Source organism: Thalassophryne amazonica, chromosome 6 (genome assembly GCF_902500255.1).
Source record: "Thalassophryne amazonica chromosome 6, fThaAma1.1, whole genome shotgun sequence".
Taxonomy (NCBI): domain Eukaryota; kingdom Metazoa; phylum Chordata; class Actinopteri; order Batrachoidiformes; family Batrachoididae; genus Thalassophryne; species Thalassophryne amazonica.
In genome coordinates, this window is record NC_047108.1 from 70359610 (window position 1) to 70374418 (window position 14809).

The 14809-nt window shown below is 41.6% G+C and overlaps 1 protein-coding gene across 1 annotated transcript; it reads right to left on the reverse strand.

Moving 5' to 3' along the window:
• Positions 1–6513: 6513 nt before the first annotated feature.
• mfsd5 (major facilitator superfamily domain containing 5) lies at positions 6514–13933 on the reverse strand. Its single transcript, XM_034172434.1, has 2 exons — positions 13806–13933; positions 6514–9004 (listed from the first exon to the last, which is right to left on the reverse strand). Exon 2 carries the CDS (start codon positions 8932–8934, stop codon positions 7489–7491), a length of 1446 nt encoding a protein of 481 aa, XP_034028325.1. The 5' UTR covers positions 8935–9004; positions 13806–13933; the 3' UTR covers positions 6514–7488.
• Positions 13934–14809: the final 876 nt, after the last annotated feature.

The following is a 14809-nucleotide window of genomic DNA, read 5'->3' on the forward strand; positions in this document are numbered from 1 at the left end:
CTTGCAAAATCACAGGGTGTTCAAATACTTATTTTCCTCACTGTATTTGTTTAATGTGAATTTTATATTCTTTAAAAACTAATCAACAAAGTTTTCAAGCAACTAAAACATACAATTAATATTTGTAAATACTTAAATCTACCGTACAAATCCATCTTGGGCTTTGAAGGAATTGATCGTAAATACGTTTTTGTTATATGGCTGGGGGGGCCTGGCTGCCTTTTTGTTTCTGTCCTTTGTTTCTCCTTCCAGGTGGCTTGCATTTGGGACTGAGTGGCTGTGTTGCTGAGGTTATCAGGACCTCACCCTGATCACCTGTGGCTCGTCAGGACTCACAGCTGAGGTGCATCTATATGGATTGGAACATGGTGGCATTTAAGACTGGAGTATACAGTGTGTATTTGCCAGAGACTCGACCTTGTGACCAGACGGGTGAGATCGTCGTCTCGGGAGCCATCTCATCATCAGTGGATGCAGAGAACGTCCAGGGTTTGATGCACGGTCTGTGAAAGAGGAGGGGGTGAGGTCTCACGCTCGTCAGCACACTTCCTGAGGTACATTAGATTTTGTGACTAACATTTATACAGTCAGTAAATGTGGTGTCCCTCACACCTTTTTATATTGAGCTGTATGTTAGTCATGTATCGGCTTCCACTGCAGTGGAGTTTTGTGAACTGGATGTTCCATGCCTGCAGGTTGGGAAGTTGATTAGTAATCAAGCCAGGATTGCTGTTTGTACACCTTTAAGTGTTCTCTCTGTGTGTAGAGTGTGGACTCACATAATGGTTCCTTCTTTCACAGACTCGGTTTGTTGCGGCCACCTGGGGGGTGTCGGCGGGGTCCTTGGGTCCGAACAGCTTCTGGCTCCGGACCGTTAGCGCTGCTGGGAGCGCACCACGCCAGACCGCACCTTCTGTTATTTTTGTATCACTGTTATGTATTAAATTCAGTTAGCCTTTGTACCGTGCTCTGCTTATTTCATACTGGGTCCTTCAAACGCTGGTTGGTTCTCCGAGCTGCGTCCGACACATAACAGTTTTAGCAGAAATGCATTATCATGTATTAATTATATATTATGGGGTAATATAGGCTAAAGTGTGGATCTTTTGTTTTTACAGTCAAATAGAAAAAAATTCTAGTCTGATTAGTGATTGAACTTTATCAGCAAATGTCAATTATTACATAACAGCTAATGTGTGCTTTATAAAAACATTACACTCATAAATAACACAACTTAGTGAGTGACGTACAATATAATTCATAAATATAATGCCTAAAACCATTGATATAATTTTGCATTTAAATGATATAACTGTCCATTTGGTTTTTAATTGAACATCATCATTAGGTACAGTCAAAATCAGAATCAAATTTATTGCCAAAAGTTTTCACATACAAGGAATTTGATCTGGTGTTACTGGTGTATAAACAATAGGAAAACACTTCTATAAGAATTAAGACGAGTCAAATAGACAAAACTGACAAAACTATATTCACTGTTAATTAAAATGTAATAGAATGGGACTGTGCAAAAACAGGTGATTGGAGTACAGATGTACAGTACCTTTCAGTGCAGGGATGACCAATCTGTGCTTTATGGTGGTGGGAGAGGGAGGCAGAGTGAGTGGGGGTCTCTGGCATTTTTTATGAGTCCAGCTGCTGATGGAAAGAAGCTGTTTTTGTGTCTTGAGGTTTTGGTTCTGATGGACCTTGGCCTCCTGCCAGAGGGGAGGATGACAAAAAGTTTGTGTCCTGAGTGGAAGGGATCAACCACAATCTTCCTTGCTCAACTCAGAGCCCTGGGGGCATACAGGTCCTGTAGGGATGGCAGACTGCAGTTGATTACCTTCTCTGCTGCATGGATGATACACTGCAGTCTGCTTGTGTCCTTAACAGTGGCAGCAGCATACCAGACTGTGATGGAAGAGGAGAGGATGGACTCAGTAATGGGAGTGGAAAAGTTCACCATCAATGTTTTTGGCAGGTTGAACTTCCTCATCTGCTGCAGAAAGTACACCTTCTGTGTGCTCTCTTGATGAGAGAGCTGATGTTCAGCTCCCATTTGAGGTCCTGGGTGATGGTGATCGCCAGGTAGCAGAAGGACTCCACAATGGGGACTGGGGAATCACATGCTGTGCTGGGGGGCAGACAGGACTGGGTTTTTCTGAAGTCAGCAACCATCTCCACTTTCTTGAGGGCATTAAGCTCCAGATTGTTCTGTCTGCACCAGGACACCAGGTGATTGATCTCCTGTCTGTATGTAGACTCATCCCTATCAGATATGAGTCCAATGAGGGTCATTTTGTCCGTGAACTTTAGGAGCTTCTCAGACTGGTGACTGGAGGTGCAGCTGTTGGTGTACAGGGAGAAGCGTAGAGGAGAAAGAGTGCAGCTTTGGGGGGATTTGGTGCTGATTGACTGTGTGTCGGAGACATGCCCACCCAGCTTCACATGCTGCCTCCTGTTACAGGTGCAGTCAGACACACCAAGCTGAGCGAACTTGTCCTCCAGCAGGGCCGGGACGATTGTGTTGAAAGCAGAGCTGAACTCCACAAACAGAATCCTGGTGTAGGTTCCTGGGGAGTTCAGATGCTGGAACATGCAGTGGAGGGCCATGTTATCGTCAGACCTGTTGGCTCTGTAAGTGAACTGCAGGGGATCCAGGAGTGGGACAGAGATGGTCTTGACGTGTGTGCTTGAAGGTCTTATCACCACAGAGGTCAGGACGACGGGTCTGTAGTCATTAAGTCCTGTAGTTCTTTGTTTTTGGGAGATGGGGATGATGGTGGAGGTCTTGAAGCATGCTGGCACCTGACATGTCTCCAGTGAGTTGTTGAAGACCAGAGACGATTGGTCTGCACAGTTCATCAATATGGATGGGGAGACAGAGTCAGGTCTGGATGCTTTTTGTGGGTCCCATCTATGGATTGTTTGATGTACAGCTAATATATATTTCTGTGTAGGCTCTCAGTTGTCCAAGTGGTTTCCATAGTAGAGAAGCTTGAATCTTCGACTGGACTGGGTTGCTTGACGTGAGGACGTTTCACTTCAAATCGCAGAAGCTTCCTCAGCTAAAATTCTTTTAACGTTTCACAAAGAATGCCTCCTTGACCCCTCTCTTTGTGAAACGTTTGAAACCCAGCCTTAACCGGGGAGGGGGTCTGAGACACGCTTTATCCCGTTTACAATGGGGTACTCAGGTCAAAGCAGTTTCAGTCTTTTGTTCATGGTAATGAGTCATTCACGTCATCAGCAGAGTCGTCAAGGGTGCCATCAAGAGAGGGTCCGTCCCATCATTAGGAGGGACAGCTGCCCTGTCATTTGGAGGGTGCTAACTAGAGCACAATAGGTGCTAATTAGAGCTATTGTTTAGTCACTGGCCTATAGCAGTCTGCCTCTCGGTAGGAGGGGTCTGGTTAGGTTTAAAACTCCAGCTTTTGTGACTTCTTGATTATTCTTCTCTACAAGAGTCAAGACAGAAGTCAGACCACCAGAGCAAGAATTTTAGCTGAGGAAGCTTCTGCGATTTGAAGCGAAATGTCCTCGCGTCAAGCAACCCAGTCCAATCGAAGATTCAAGCTTCTCTACTAAGCTAATATACATTTTAGAAAACACATTCACAACATTACCTGTAAACATATATAATTGTTATCATTTATGTTATTATTATTATCATCATCATTGTCGTCTGACTTTGGTGGAAGAGGCTGTGGGAAGGAAAGCTGTGAGTCTGGAGGAGGGTGCAAATTGGCCAATTTGTAAGCAACGACGGTGCAGTGATCGGACACAAAGTGTGAAGTTAGATAGCCCGGTCGGAATTAGTAACTTCAAAGCAAATCACCGTTTTAAATCAAATGACCTCTTTCCAAAAGTTGTAATACAGACAACAAAACAAAACATTTTTTTTCTTCCAAAATGAGACATTGTCTGTGTTTTATGAATTACACCCTGACATGCAGCGCAGCCGGCTGAGCTCAGCTCAGAGGCTATGGAGTTAAATTTCTGTCATTATTATCTGAAAGTAAATGCTTTTGACAAAAACCATAGATTTTATTTCTATTTATGTCGAGATCTACTGGATCTTGTCTCTACTTTTAAGATTAGGCTTAAAACTTTCCTTTTTGCTAAAGCTTATAGTTAGGGCTGGATCAGGTGACCCTGAACCATCCCTTAGTTATGCTGCTATAGACGTAGACTGCTGGGGGGTTCCCATGATGCACTGTTTCTTTCTCTTTTTGCTCTGTATGCACCACTCTGCATTTAATCATTAGTGATTGATCTCTGCTCCCCTCCACAGCATGTCTTTTTCCTGGTTCTCTCCCTCAGCCCCAACCAGTCCCAGCAGAAGACTGCCCCTCCCTGAGCCTGGTTCTGTTGGAGGTTTCTTCCTGTTAAAAGGGAGTTTTTCCTTCCCACTGTAGCCAAGTGCTTGCTCACAGGGGGTCGTTTTGACCGTTGGGGTTTTACATAATTATTGTATGGCCTTGCCTTACAATATAAAGCGCCTTGGGGCAACTGTTTGTGATTTGGCGCTATATAAAAAAATTGATTGATTGATCTAGGATCCACCATGTACAGATTTTAATTTATGCTCAGAGATCAAGGATCTAGTGACCAATTTCATATTTATTTACTTTAAGACTCAATAAAATGTTGACATAGAAAACCTATAAAGCCTACTTTTAGTACACAGAAAATTCACAAGAGGTATTGATAAGGGAATCAATAAAGAATCGGCTCGATAAGCAGAATCGATAATGGCATCGATATCGATAAAATCTTATCTATACCCATCCCTACTCCAGACCTGACAATTCATCAGTCTGTCCATCCTCTACATCCCAGACAGCAGATTCAACTCTGGACATTTTCTGTGTGCATGTGACCCCAAACCCAGAATTAACATGTTCACACTCCGGACAAAATAGCAGAACTGTGTCTCAACAGTGTCTCACACAGGCCAAAAAAAAAAAAAAAAGATCTAATGTGAACACCATCACAGTGCAAATATAAAACTTCAGTTATTCATTATTTCTTTACATGGAATATTGTACTGGTTAAGGAGCTTCAGAAAAGCTTATTGATTAAAAATTTGTTTTAGAAAATTGAACACAACTGAAAACATATTAAACCTTCAATAAAGACTTTCATAAAAGCAAATAAATTTTCTACGTCAATACTTAAAAAATGTAGCATAACTGTGAACAGATTTTCCCCAAAAGTCAGCTGTCCTCCGTATATAGTACAAACGACCACATCTAGGACCCGTTGTTGTGAAAGTGTTGGAACACGGACCCACAACAGGGGGCGCAATGAACGGACAATGGAGAAGGTAAATAACAAGATTTACTTCTGTGAAACAGGCACAATTAATATAACAAACACAATTTGGGGTCGAATCCGCTGGTGTCGTGTGGGCAGGCTCGAAGGTAGGAGACGTCCGTCTCAGTCGAACCGGAACCACCCAGATCTCCTCTGCCACCGAACCCTGGAAATACTGGAACCGCCAAGTCCCGAATTCCCAGGTGGCCACTGCCTCCGCTCGTCGGATCCGGTACTGCTGGCAGGAGAGAGCGACAACACACAGGCGTGGATGACCGCACCCAGTAACGGAGAGGGGAGAAGCCGCCTCCACCTCTTGTCAAAGAACAGCAGGAAGGTGAGTACTTATCCAAAACAGTGAAGCTATCTGTAGTCACCAGTCCTGAAAAGGTTTAATAGGTTTAGCTGGTTAATATATATAAATGCAGAGAATACTACCTTAGTCTTAAGCGATATCTCGGCACTGAGGTGGAGACGCCGTCCTCCTGATATACCTCTGTGCTGAGTGGAACAGCTGTCTGGTGATGGGTGACAGCTGTCACCCAGGCTACTCCCATGATGCGGCAGCGCCCTCTGGTGCCTGGAGCCCGCATTCCAGGCAGGGCGCCCTCTGGTGGTGGTGGGCCAACAGTACCTCCTCTTCAGCGGCCCACACAACACCCGTGCTTCCTCATGGGTCAACGTCCTATTTTTCTGGATTAACCAACTAATTTGGTCCGGAAAATGGTGAAAAATATCCATCTGTATTTTTCGTAGTCCAAGATGATGTTCTCAAAGGGTTTGTCCACAACACAGATATTGACAGATATTCTTTACAAGTCAGAAAGGAGTGAAAAAAACAGAAATTATTCACATTTACGAATCTGAAATAAGCAAATTTTAAAACTTACCAAAAAAAGTACTCAAAATGATTAATAGGTTACCAAAACACTTTTATAGTAATTTATTAATCAATTAATAATGGATTAATCATTGCAGAACTAATTTGTATTGACTCAGATAATTTTCATTCACAAGCAAAAAAATAAACCATCACTCAAGGCCTTTTTACTGAGACAATTAAATTCAGACAGTCTAGTAAATTAAAACGGTTGATACTGTAACATTTATGAATATTAGTGCTAACCAGCTCTAGAAGTGGTAATTTAAAAAACTTCAATTTCCCTGACGTAAAAAAAAATACAGCATTTGTTCATTATGTACAATTTTATTTCAACATATAGGACAAAGAAATGTTTAGGAAAAAAAGAAAATTACAAATTCAGAACTTTTAAACCAAAACTGACCCATATTGCCTTTCCATTCGAAATACAACCAACCTCAAGTGGCCACCAGGATGCTGCGATTAGCAACAAGGCTTCATCAATCATGTGCAAACAAAAGGACTACTTTGCATGTTAACAACTTCAGACATGCTCCACTGTGCCAACATTTTTAAACTTATAAAAGAATTACTGCAAATTATGTTAAAGGATGCCAACACGGCCCACAATAGGCTTCATTAGTCCTCATCTGTATTGATCAGAATCCAAAATTCCAAAGCTGAATATACATTAGTTTTTAGTTTAACTGAACTTCTGCTGACCCACTCACTCACTCTATTATGCTTTTGCATACTTTGCTAATTGCAAGGCATAATGTCAATAAAAACAGTAAACTGAAGAAATCAAAGTAATGCAAAAATACCATTCAAAAACACATCCATATACAAGATATGACCTTATTTCTTTGGATATTAATTAAGCGCTCTGTAACAGCCAGTTTCTTCTGTTTCTAAACATATGATAAACACTTGGGTGTTACTGATCCTTATAGAAAACTGAGGCTTGTATTTCAAACACAAACATCTTATTAAATTAGTCTGTCACTTATCCAGGGCAGTTAATTTAGATCCAGTAGCAGTCAATTTTTTATACTTCTTTTTCCCTTTGAAAATAAAAGTTTGTTTCCTGATCTTAGTTACACATACAGGATTCAGAAAAGATATTAGCAACAAGGAAAGCACACGAAATCCAGAGCGTAAATGTAGTTGAAAAATACAAATACCCCATTTGGACTGATTGATTTCAGTTTCATTTTGGCAAAAAATATAAACTATGGTACTGGTTTCTCCTCAGCATTGTTTAATTTGTCACATAATAAATAGACATGTGGTCCAAGTCATCTTCATTCTATGTCGCTCTCTAGTCTCAGGTCTGTGTCATTTCTGCCCAGCGTGAACAGACTGACCACAGCCAGCAGAGCTGCCAGCATCATGACTGCACAGCCCCCAAACATGTGTCTGGTACCGCTGCCCCCCTCTCCTCCACCTGTTCCTGATACTTCCCCGTGGAGTGCGAGCAGTCCCAAGCAGGCCAGTAGGTGCAGAGGCACCCGGAACCAGGCCAACACACCGGCCCGCTTGTCCTCTGGGATCACCCTGCCCTGAAGAAAGCTGACTGCGGGAAAGTAGAGGCCACAGGCCAGCTCCAGCAGCAGAAAGGCCAGGAAAGACTCATGAGGTCTAGGCTGTCCTGGGGTCGTGGAGAAAGTCAGCATGAAGAAGGAGAAGAAGGCCATCAACACTGCCACGCACAGCACATGGCCGGGCTGCAAGTGGTAACGTGTGGAGGTGGCTAGGCGGTACAGTAAGGAGCCCACCATGCTAGCAGCCATTAAACAAGAGAACACAATTCCTAAAGGAGGTCCATGAGGGTCCAGTACTGGAGTCCACAAGAACACAAATATATAGAGGGCACTTTCAAACAAAGCCTGCACTCCACCTAACAGCATAACTCTCCTGTCTGACAGCAGGCAGCGCAGCCCGTCGTGGCAGCTCCGTGAGAACCGGGCCTTGGCAGACATACGGGCCTGTGATGCATTTGGGACTCCAAGGACGGGTGTCTGTTTATTCCCTTCAAGGCCTCCCTCAGCCTCTTCCCTACCCCAGTCTGTAAGCACCACCCATCCACAGCTTGCCAGGAAGGGTACAGCTAAAAGAAAGGGTGCCACAGGTCCCAGGTGGAGCCACTCAGCCAACAGGTTAGCCGCCAACCCTGCTGCAACAGCAAGCCCGTGGTTCCAGGTAGCAGCTTTTGAAAAGGTGCTAGGAATCCACTCCTTGGGAAAATCATGGATATCTATATGTTGATGCACGTACCAGGCTTCAAATGTGGTGGAGAGTAGGGATGTGGACAAACCTCCCAGAATACGGCCCACAATCAAAACAAAATAGTCTTGTGACAGCTTGGTGAGGCAACATGCGGAGTAGGATAGGCAGAAGAGAAGACACGTTTGTCTGCGACCCAGAACCTGAGGAAGCCAACCAGCAACAGGAGCAAACAGAATACAGGAGGCCAGGCCACACACGTACAAGATGGCTATTTGGGATTCCAGAAAAGTGTAGTCACGGTACAACTTATAGAGGTAAGGACCCTGGAGCCAGTCTGCCCACAGAGCCAACAGGTATGCCCGGAGGAATACACGCTGGAAGCGACGGAAGACTGGGTTGGCTACAGCAGAAGGAGCCGTCTGAGGAGGAGTGAGGCGACGAGATGTGAGCTCAAGGCCAACACACAGGACTAACAGGAAAATGAAGGCCAGATATGACGTCACCAACATGGTGTCAAACATTGCACCCAGTCGATGATAAACCTGAGGCGTGTGAGTCTTTATCAGCTCCTGTGTTGTTAATTCTCAGCACCTGTGAAAAAAACAAAAACCAAAACACATTACGCACATTACATGTGAAATAAAGACCAAAAAATAATAAATAAAATAAATTACATAAATAACACCAACAGACCAAAAATGATCATACGTTAATTGAAAAATATTTAATAGGTGGAAGAAAAAAAAACACGCTATATCACGTTTTGGTGAATATTGTTCCGCATACCAAACACCAAATCTTGAGACATGCATATGTAACTCAACACCCCAAAACATCATGGAAAAAGTTGTGTGATACTTTTGGTGGCTATTTGCGTGGGGTTGGCACAGCAGATCTAGCATGGATCTGTGTGTTGAGATGGCACATGTTTTTCCCCTGACAAACTTCCACTCCGGACACAATTCCAGATGTATAATGAAAGTGGGGCATGGATGGGCTAACCCTAACTGTAAGCTAAACTTCAAAGCACAACTTAAAAGAATTAAGTAATATATATTAAGTATATATGAAAATATCTGAGCTGACTTAATGAACCCATTAGCATGGGTGGTGGCCAAGTGGTTAGTGTACTTGGTTTCAGTGCAATAGGTTCCTGGTTCACACCCCATCCCTGCCACATTCTTCCATGTAATATGGAGTTGCATCAGGAAGGGTATCTGGTGTAAAACTTGTGCCAGCTCAACATAACTGATCCACTTCACATCTGCTAGCGACCCCAAGTAAAAAACAAGGAAGCAGCTGAAAATCATGAAGTAGCATTTAATTGAAACTTCTGGGAACAATTGACTTTTAGGTTTATGGACGCAAAAATTTTGTGGCAACAGATTGCCTCACTATTTTTGAGTTCTGGTAACTTGTTCGGGTCTACAGTGCATGGTTCTGAAGACCCATAGCAAAAATACTAATGATATGGTGGATCGTTTCAAACTCCCAGTGACTTTTTTATTTCTATTTTAACAACAACAACAACAAAAAAGCCTAAATTACACTATTTATTATAGCCAGAAACTGTAAAAAAAATACATATTATCACTTGGCATTCAAATTCCCACATTCAAGTTTCCTTGAATTACCCAGATGTGTCAAATGCTTCAAGGATCAATAACCAAGTCTAAGCTTCAAATAGTAATATTTCATCAAAGTTACTTTATTCTACATATTTAATTTTAAAAATTGCCAAAAATACACAGTTTGCTCTTTGCAGATCCTGTAAAACACAAACAATTGTGCATTCCTCAGCACAACTGTGAAGCCTTGAATGACTCGGCTCACACCAACAGTCATGTCTCAAGAATTCAGCTAATTTTGACTGAATTTCAGGCTGAGGCAGACAGATGTGTAAACAAAGGACAGTTATGGAGAGAGCAGTAGTTGCTTTAAAAAAAGAACAGTGTTTATAGTAAATTTGTAGCATATGGAGCCCACAAAATGTTGCACACTTTACTTTTTCCTTCAATTTTTTTCTGAACAAATTATGAACTAAATTCAAATTAATTTTTTCCCCCTTCGTTTATTATTACATTATAACAGTGTTATACTGCACAAAAGACCTTTGTGAGTTCTGTCTGTTTCTAGCCATGATTGTGCTCTTATCATAATGGTGCAGGACATGCAAGTGGAAAAAATAGACCACAGGGAGTAAAAACGTAACCAGAGCAAAAATAAATAAATACATAAAAAAGAAATTACAGAATCTGCTTCGGGTTGACAGAGGTACAGGATTTAAAATTTGTCCATCCTTAGTGTACATAACACATCAAAAAATGATTGAGAAAAATGGAAACAGCTGTCACTTTGAGACTGTAATTTAGAAAATGCTAGTTGAGTCATTCACACAGGTTCACAAGTATTTGGACAGTGATACAGTATTTGTAATTTTGCCTTTGTACATCACCACAGTGGAGTTGAAATGAAGCAGGACGTGACTGAAGTACAGACTTACACTTTTACTTCAAAGGCTTCAACAGCAATATCATGTTAACCATTCAGAAATTACAGCCATTTTAATACACAGTCCCTCCATCTTCAGAAGCCATAAGTAACTGGACACATTCAATACAAAAAGCCAGTTATCTTTACACAAGTCAGGGGATGGATACATAAGGGCACTTCCACATTAGAGGGTACATATTGAAAAACTGGTATAATAGTGAAACTTTGGCATCTACCAATATCTCATCCATTTAAGGCTAATGCTGGTGGAGGCACTTCACATCACACATTCCTGGGTACAGAGGAGGAAACATGCTTTCACCAGAGGTAAGAATTACACATCTTGATTATTCAGAATTATAATATTACTGCTTGTTAAATAAATAAAATGTCTCCTTTTCAAAAATTTCACATTTCACCAGATTCAGAAGAAATTTTTGGAGAGATGAATACATCAGAGTCCAATAGCATTTTCATTTTTGCTTTTCTTAGGGATTTGTTTCTATAAGCAACATTTTCTAAAGAAGATATACTTTATTTTTGACCCCCGTGACAGATTCTGGGTACCCTTTAATGTGAAAGTACTCATAAACCTTTCCAAATGAATTTGAATATGTCTTGGACTTCATTTACAACAATCATTAAGAAATACTAAGAGTATGAAGTAGGTATGTCTCAAAAACTGAATGACTATGCAGGAAGGAGACTAGTGAAGGAAGCCACAAAACACCATTAACAACTCTGAAGGAGTGTTGTGGTTGTGATTGGAGAGTGTTGTGTGGGCCGCCCGAAGAGGAGGTACTGCTGGCCAACACCAGAGGGCGCTCTGCCTGTAGACGGGCTTCAGGCACCAGAGGGCGCAGTTCGCCGCCAGGGACCCTGACAGCTGTCCTTCATCATCTCATCTAGCCATCCATAAAAGCCTGGAGAAGACACCACACCCCTGCCGAGAAATCATCTGAGGTACTCAGGTAAACTCTCAGCCGTCTTTGTCTGTTTCAGCTAAACTTATTGTTGCAACGTACTTTGCTGTTAAGCTCGAAAAGCTGTACTTTATATTCTGAGTTTGCAGACGTTTCAGTACACTTGCAGCTGGTCAGGAGGAGTTGGCGTTTTCCGCTCCTCAGCTGTGAGATTAGGATCTGCACGACTGTGATATTGTGAGAAGTGGGAGGTAGTGTTTTTCTCCCTTCATTATCAGAACTCTGCTGACTGTTTGCTGGGTGTGTGCACACACCCACCCTTGACTGTTTCTGCTCCCTGCCAGCAGTACCCGATCTGACAGCTGGAGACGGTGGCCACAAGGTGACTCGGGACTTGGTGGCTTCGGTGTGTTCCAGATCTGTTGGCGGTGGAAATCGTGTGGGTCCCGACTCTTATCTGGACAGGCGTCTCCTATCCTCGAGCCTGCCCACACGACACCAACTGTACAAATTGACTGTAGTATTGAATTGTATCTGTATCCGTTGTGCACATTTCACAACATTAAAAGTGTTACTCTTTATTTCCATTGACCGTTCATTTACGCCCCCTGTTGTGGGTCCGTGTCATTACACTTTCACACAACAGGAGAGACTCTGCATTGTGCAACTTTTGTCTGCTGCATCACCAGTTATGCAGCTTCATAATGGAATTGCACATGGAAGAATTTTCACAAATGATCAACGCTGAGCTCGAGACTCCCATTGGGGTGATTATTATTTTGTAAAGTTTTGAAATTTAATACTCTGACCCCCTGAATAGGTTCCAACTGATGAAAAAATATGCTGTGTAAAATTTTTTTGTATAAATTAATTTTTAGAGTTAGCTCAAAAGCATTGAAACTGTGCTGTTTTCTGCTATATAACACTATGCAAACTAAAGCTTAATGGTGCCCCAACCCATCCTAAACAACATATTCAAGGATTCAAGGATTCAAAAGAAGTTTATTGTCATATGCACATAGGAACATGTTCCCTGCACAATGAAATATCAAAAGTCCTGATGAAGCCTCCTGGGGCTCACTTAGAAATTCAAGCTTTTACCTCGAAAAAATGTATTTATGCAAACAAAATTTTACACAGTATGTTTTCTCATCAATTGGAACCTATTCGGGGTATTAAAGAGTATTAAATTTCAAAACTTTGCAAAATAAGGACCACCCTAACTCCCATGTGTGATGTGGTTTATCACAGAACGCACTGTCTATATTCCTCAATGACTGAAGGAATTTTGGGTCATACGGATTCAGTGACTTCAACAAGTCCTTGTGTCCATCCCCTGATTGATCAAAAGAAACCTGGGTGTAAAAATGATAATTTCTAACTATAATAATATTTGTTTTGTCTGTCTAACAACGTATAGAATCTTACCAAAGTGGTGTACAGAGGCAAAAATACACACACGCAAACTACTCATGGACCCGGCTGTCTACTTTTGACACTGAACTTTTGACTTTTTACACTTCACTGTTCTGTGCGGGAATGGAGCATTTTGATATGGGATTAAATCATATCTTGGCATTTGAAAATGTTATTATAATTTTTAAACCTTTAAATGCCGTGTTATTTGAACATTTTCATGTCATGTGGGATTAAGTTATTGACCTTTGAATAAAAATGAGTTCTGGTTGTTCTGTGCAGATATTTTGAACAGCTAACAGTAGCTAGCTAAATGTTACTTTGAACGAATTAGCGTCAACAAAAAAGGCAACAGCTAAACGTCATTGTAAGATTAAGTGCACAAGCCAGCAAACGCTAAATCATTATATGTATTTGCTATATAGCTAGTGTATAGCATAGTTACATGCTAACCCGCTGAGGTCCATTCTTCTAATTTACGTTTCTATGCTGCCGCGTTTTCTACGATACAATAACATATATTCACTACATATTTTACATTATAACATATCTTACAGTACCGTTTGACAGCGAGCCCATGTTAGTGTCCAGAGAAAACATAAACGATAACTGAAGGTAAAGACAGCAGCAAGTCTGCTTTCATTGCAACACTAACGGACTTCCGGGATGCAGTTTCACAATTTCACCACAAAGTGGCAGTCGTACTTCACTTCCTCACCCGTAGTTTTGTTCTGGCCAAAAAAAAAAAAAAAAACGACAACCCCCCCCCCCCCCCCCCCCATACCAAAAACTCAACAACAAATTTCCAAAATAACACTGATAATAATAATAACAACAACAACAAAATTAATAAAATCACTGTCAGGATAAAATACTTCATAACAGCCTGTATAAGTTGTATTTGCTGGGAAAAAGTTTGGCTTTTATCATGAATGCTGCTTTTCAATAGTGTTTTATATGAGTTAATCTGTTGCTTGTTTCAAAATGATCGATTAACTTGAAGACATCAAATATAAAAAAACATAAAACAGTGCGCATCAAGTTTTTCAAAAGATCTTTAAACTATTTAATGCAAAGAACAATTAGTAAGGTCTTGATTCCTACTGATTTTTAACAACCACTCTGTTTTACATTTTGCCAGTTGAAATCCACTTTAAACCATTCAATGAACATCTTATGATGATCTCTTGTCTTCTTCAGTTCTTCTACTAAACTGTCTACATCTCACCCTGTCCTCTGTTTCTTCTTCTGTCACACCATCTTCCTGCATGTCATCCCTCATTGCATCTATAAATCTCCTCTTTGGCCTCCCCTCCTCCTCCAGCCTTTTGGCTCCATCCTCATCATCCTTCTCCTGATGTACGCTGCATCCCTCCCGTACACCTGCCTGAAGTACGAGGTGTGATTGAGAAGTTTTGAGACAGACTCAGAAAAAGTAGGGCATGGTTCGCCATCTTATTCATTCTGAGAAATCAAGATTTCTGGTTTCTCAGAATGCAAACGTTGCGCGATCTACTCACCAACACTACCTGCAGCTCGTCAAGTTGAGGAGAGAAGACGTGAG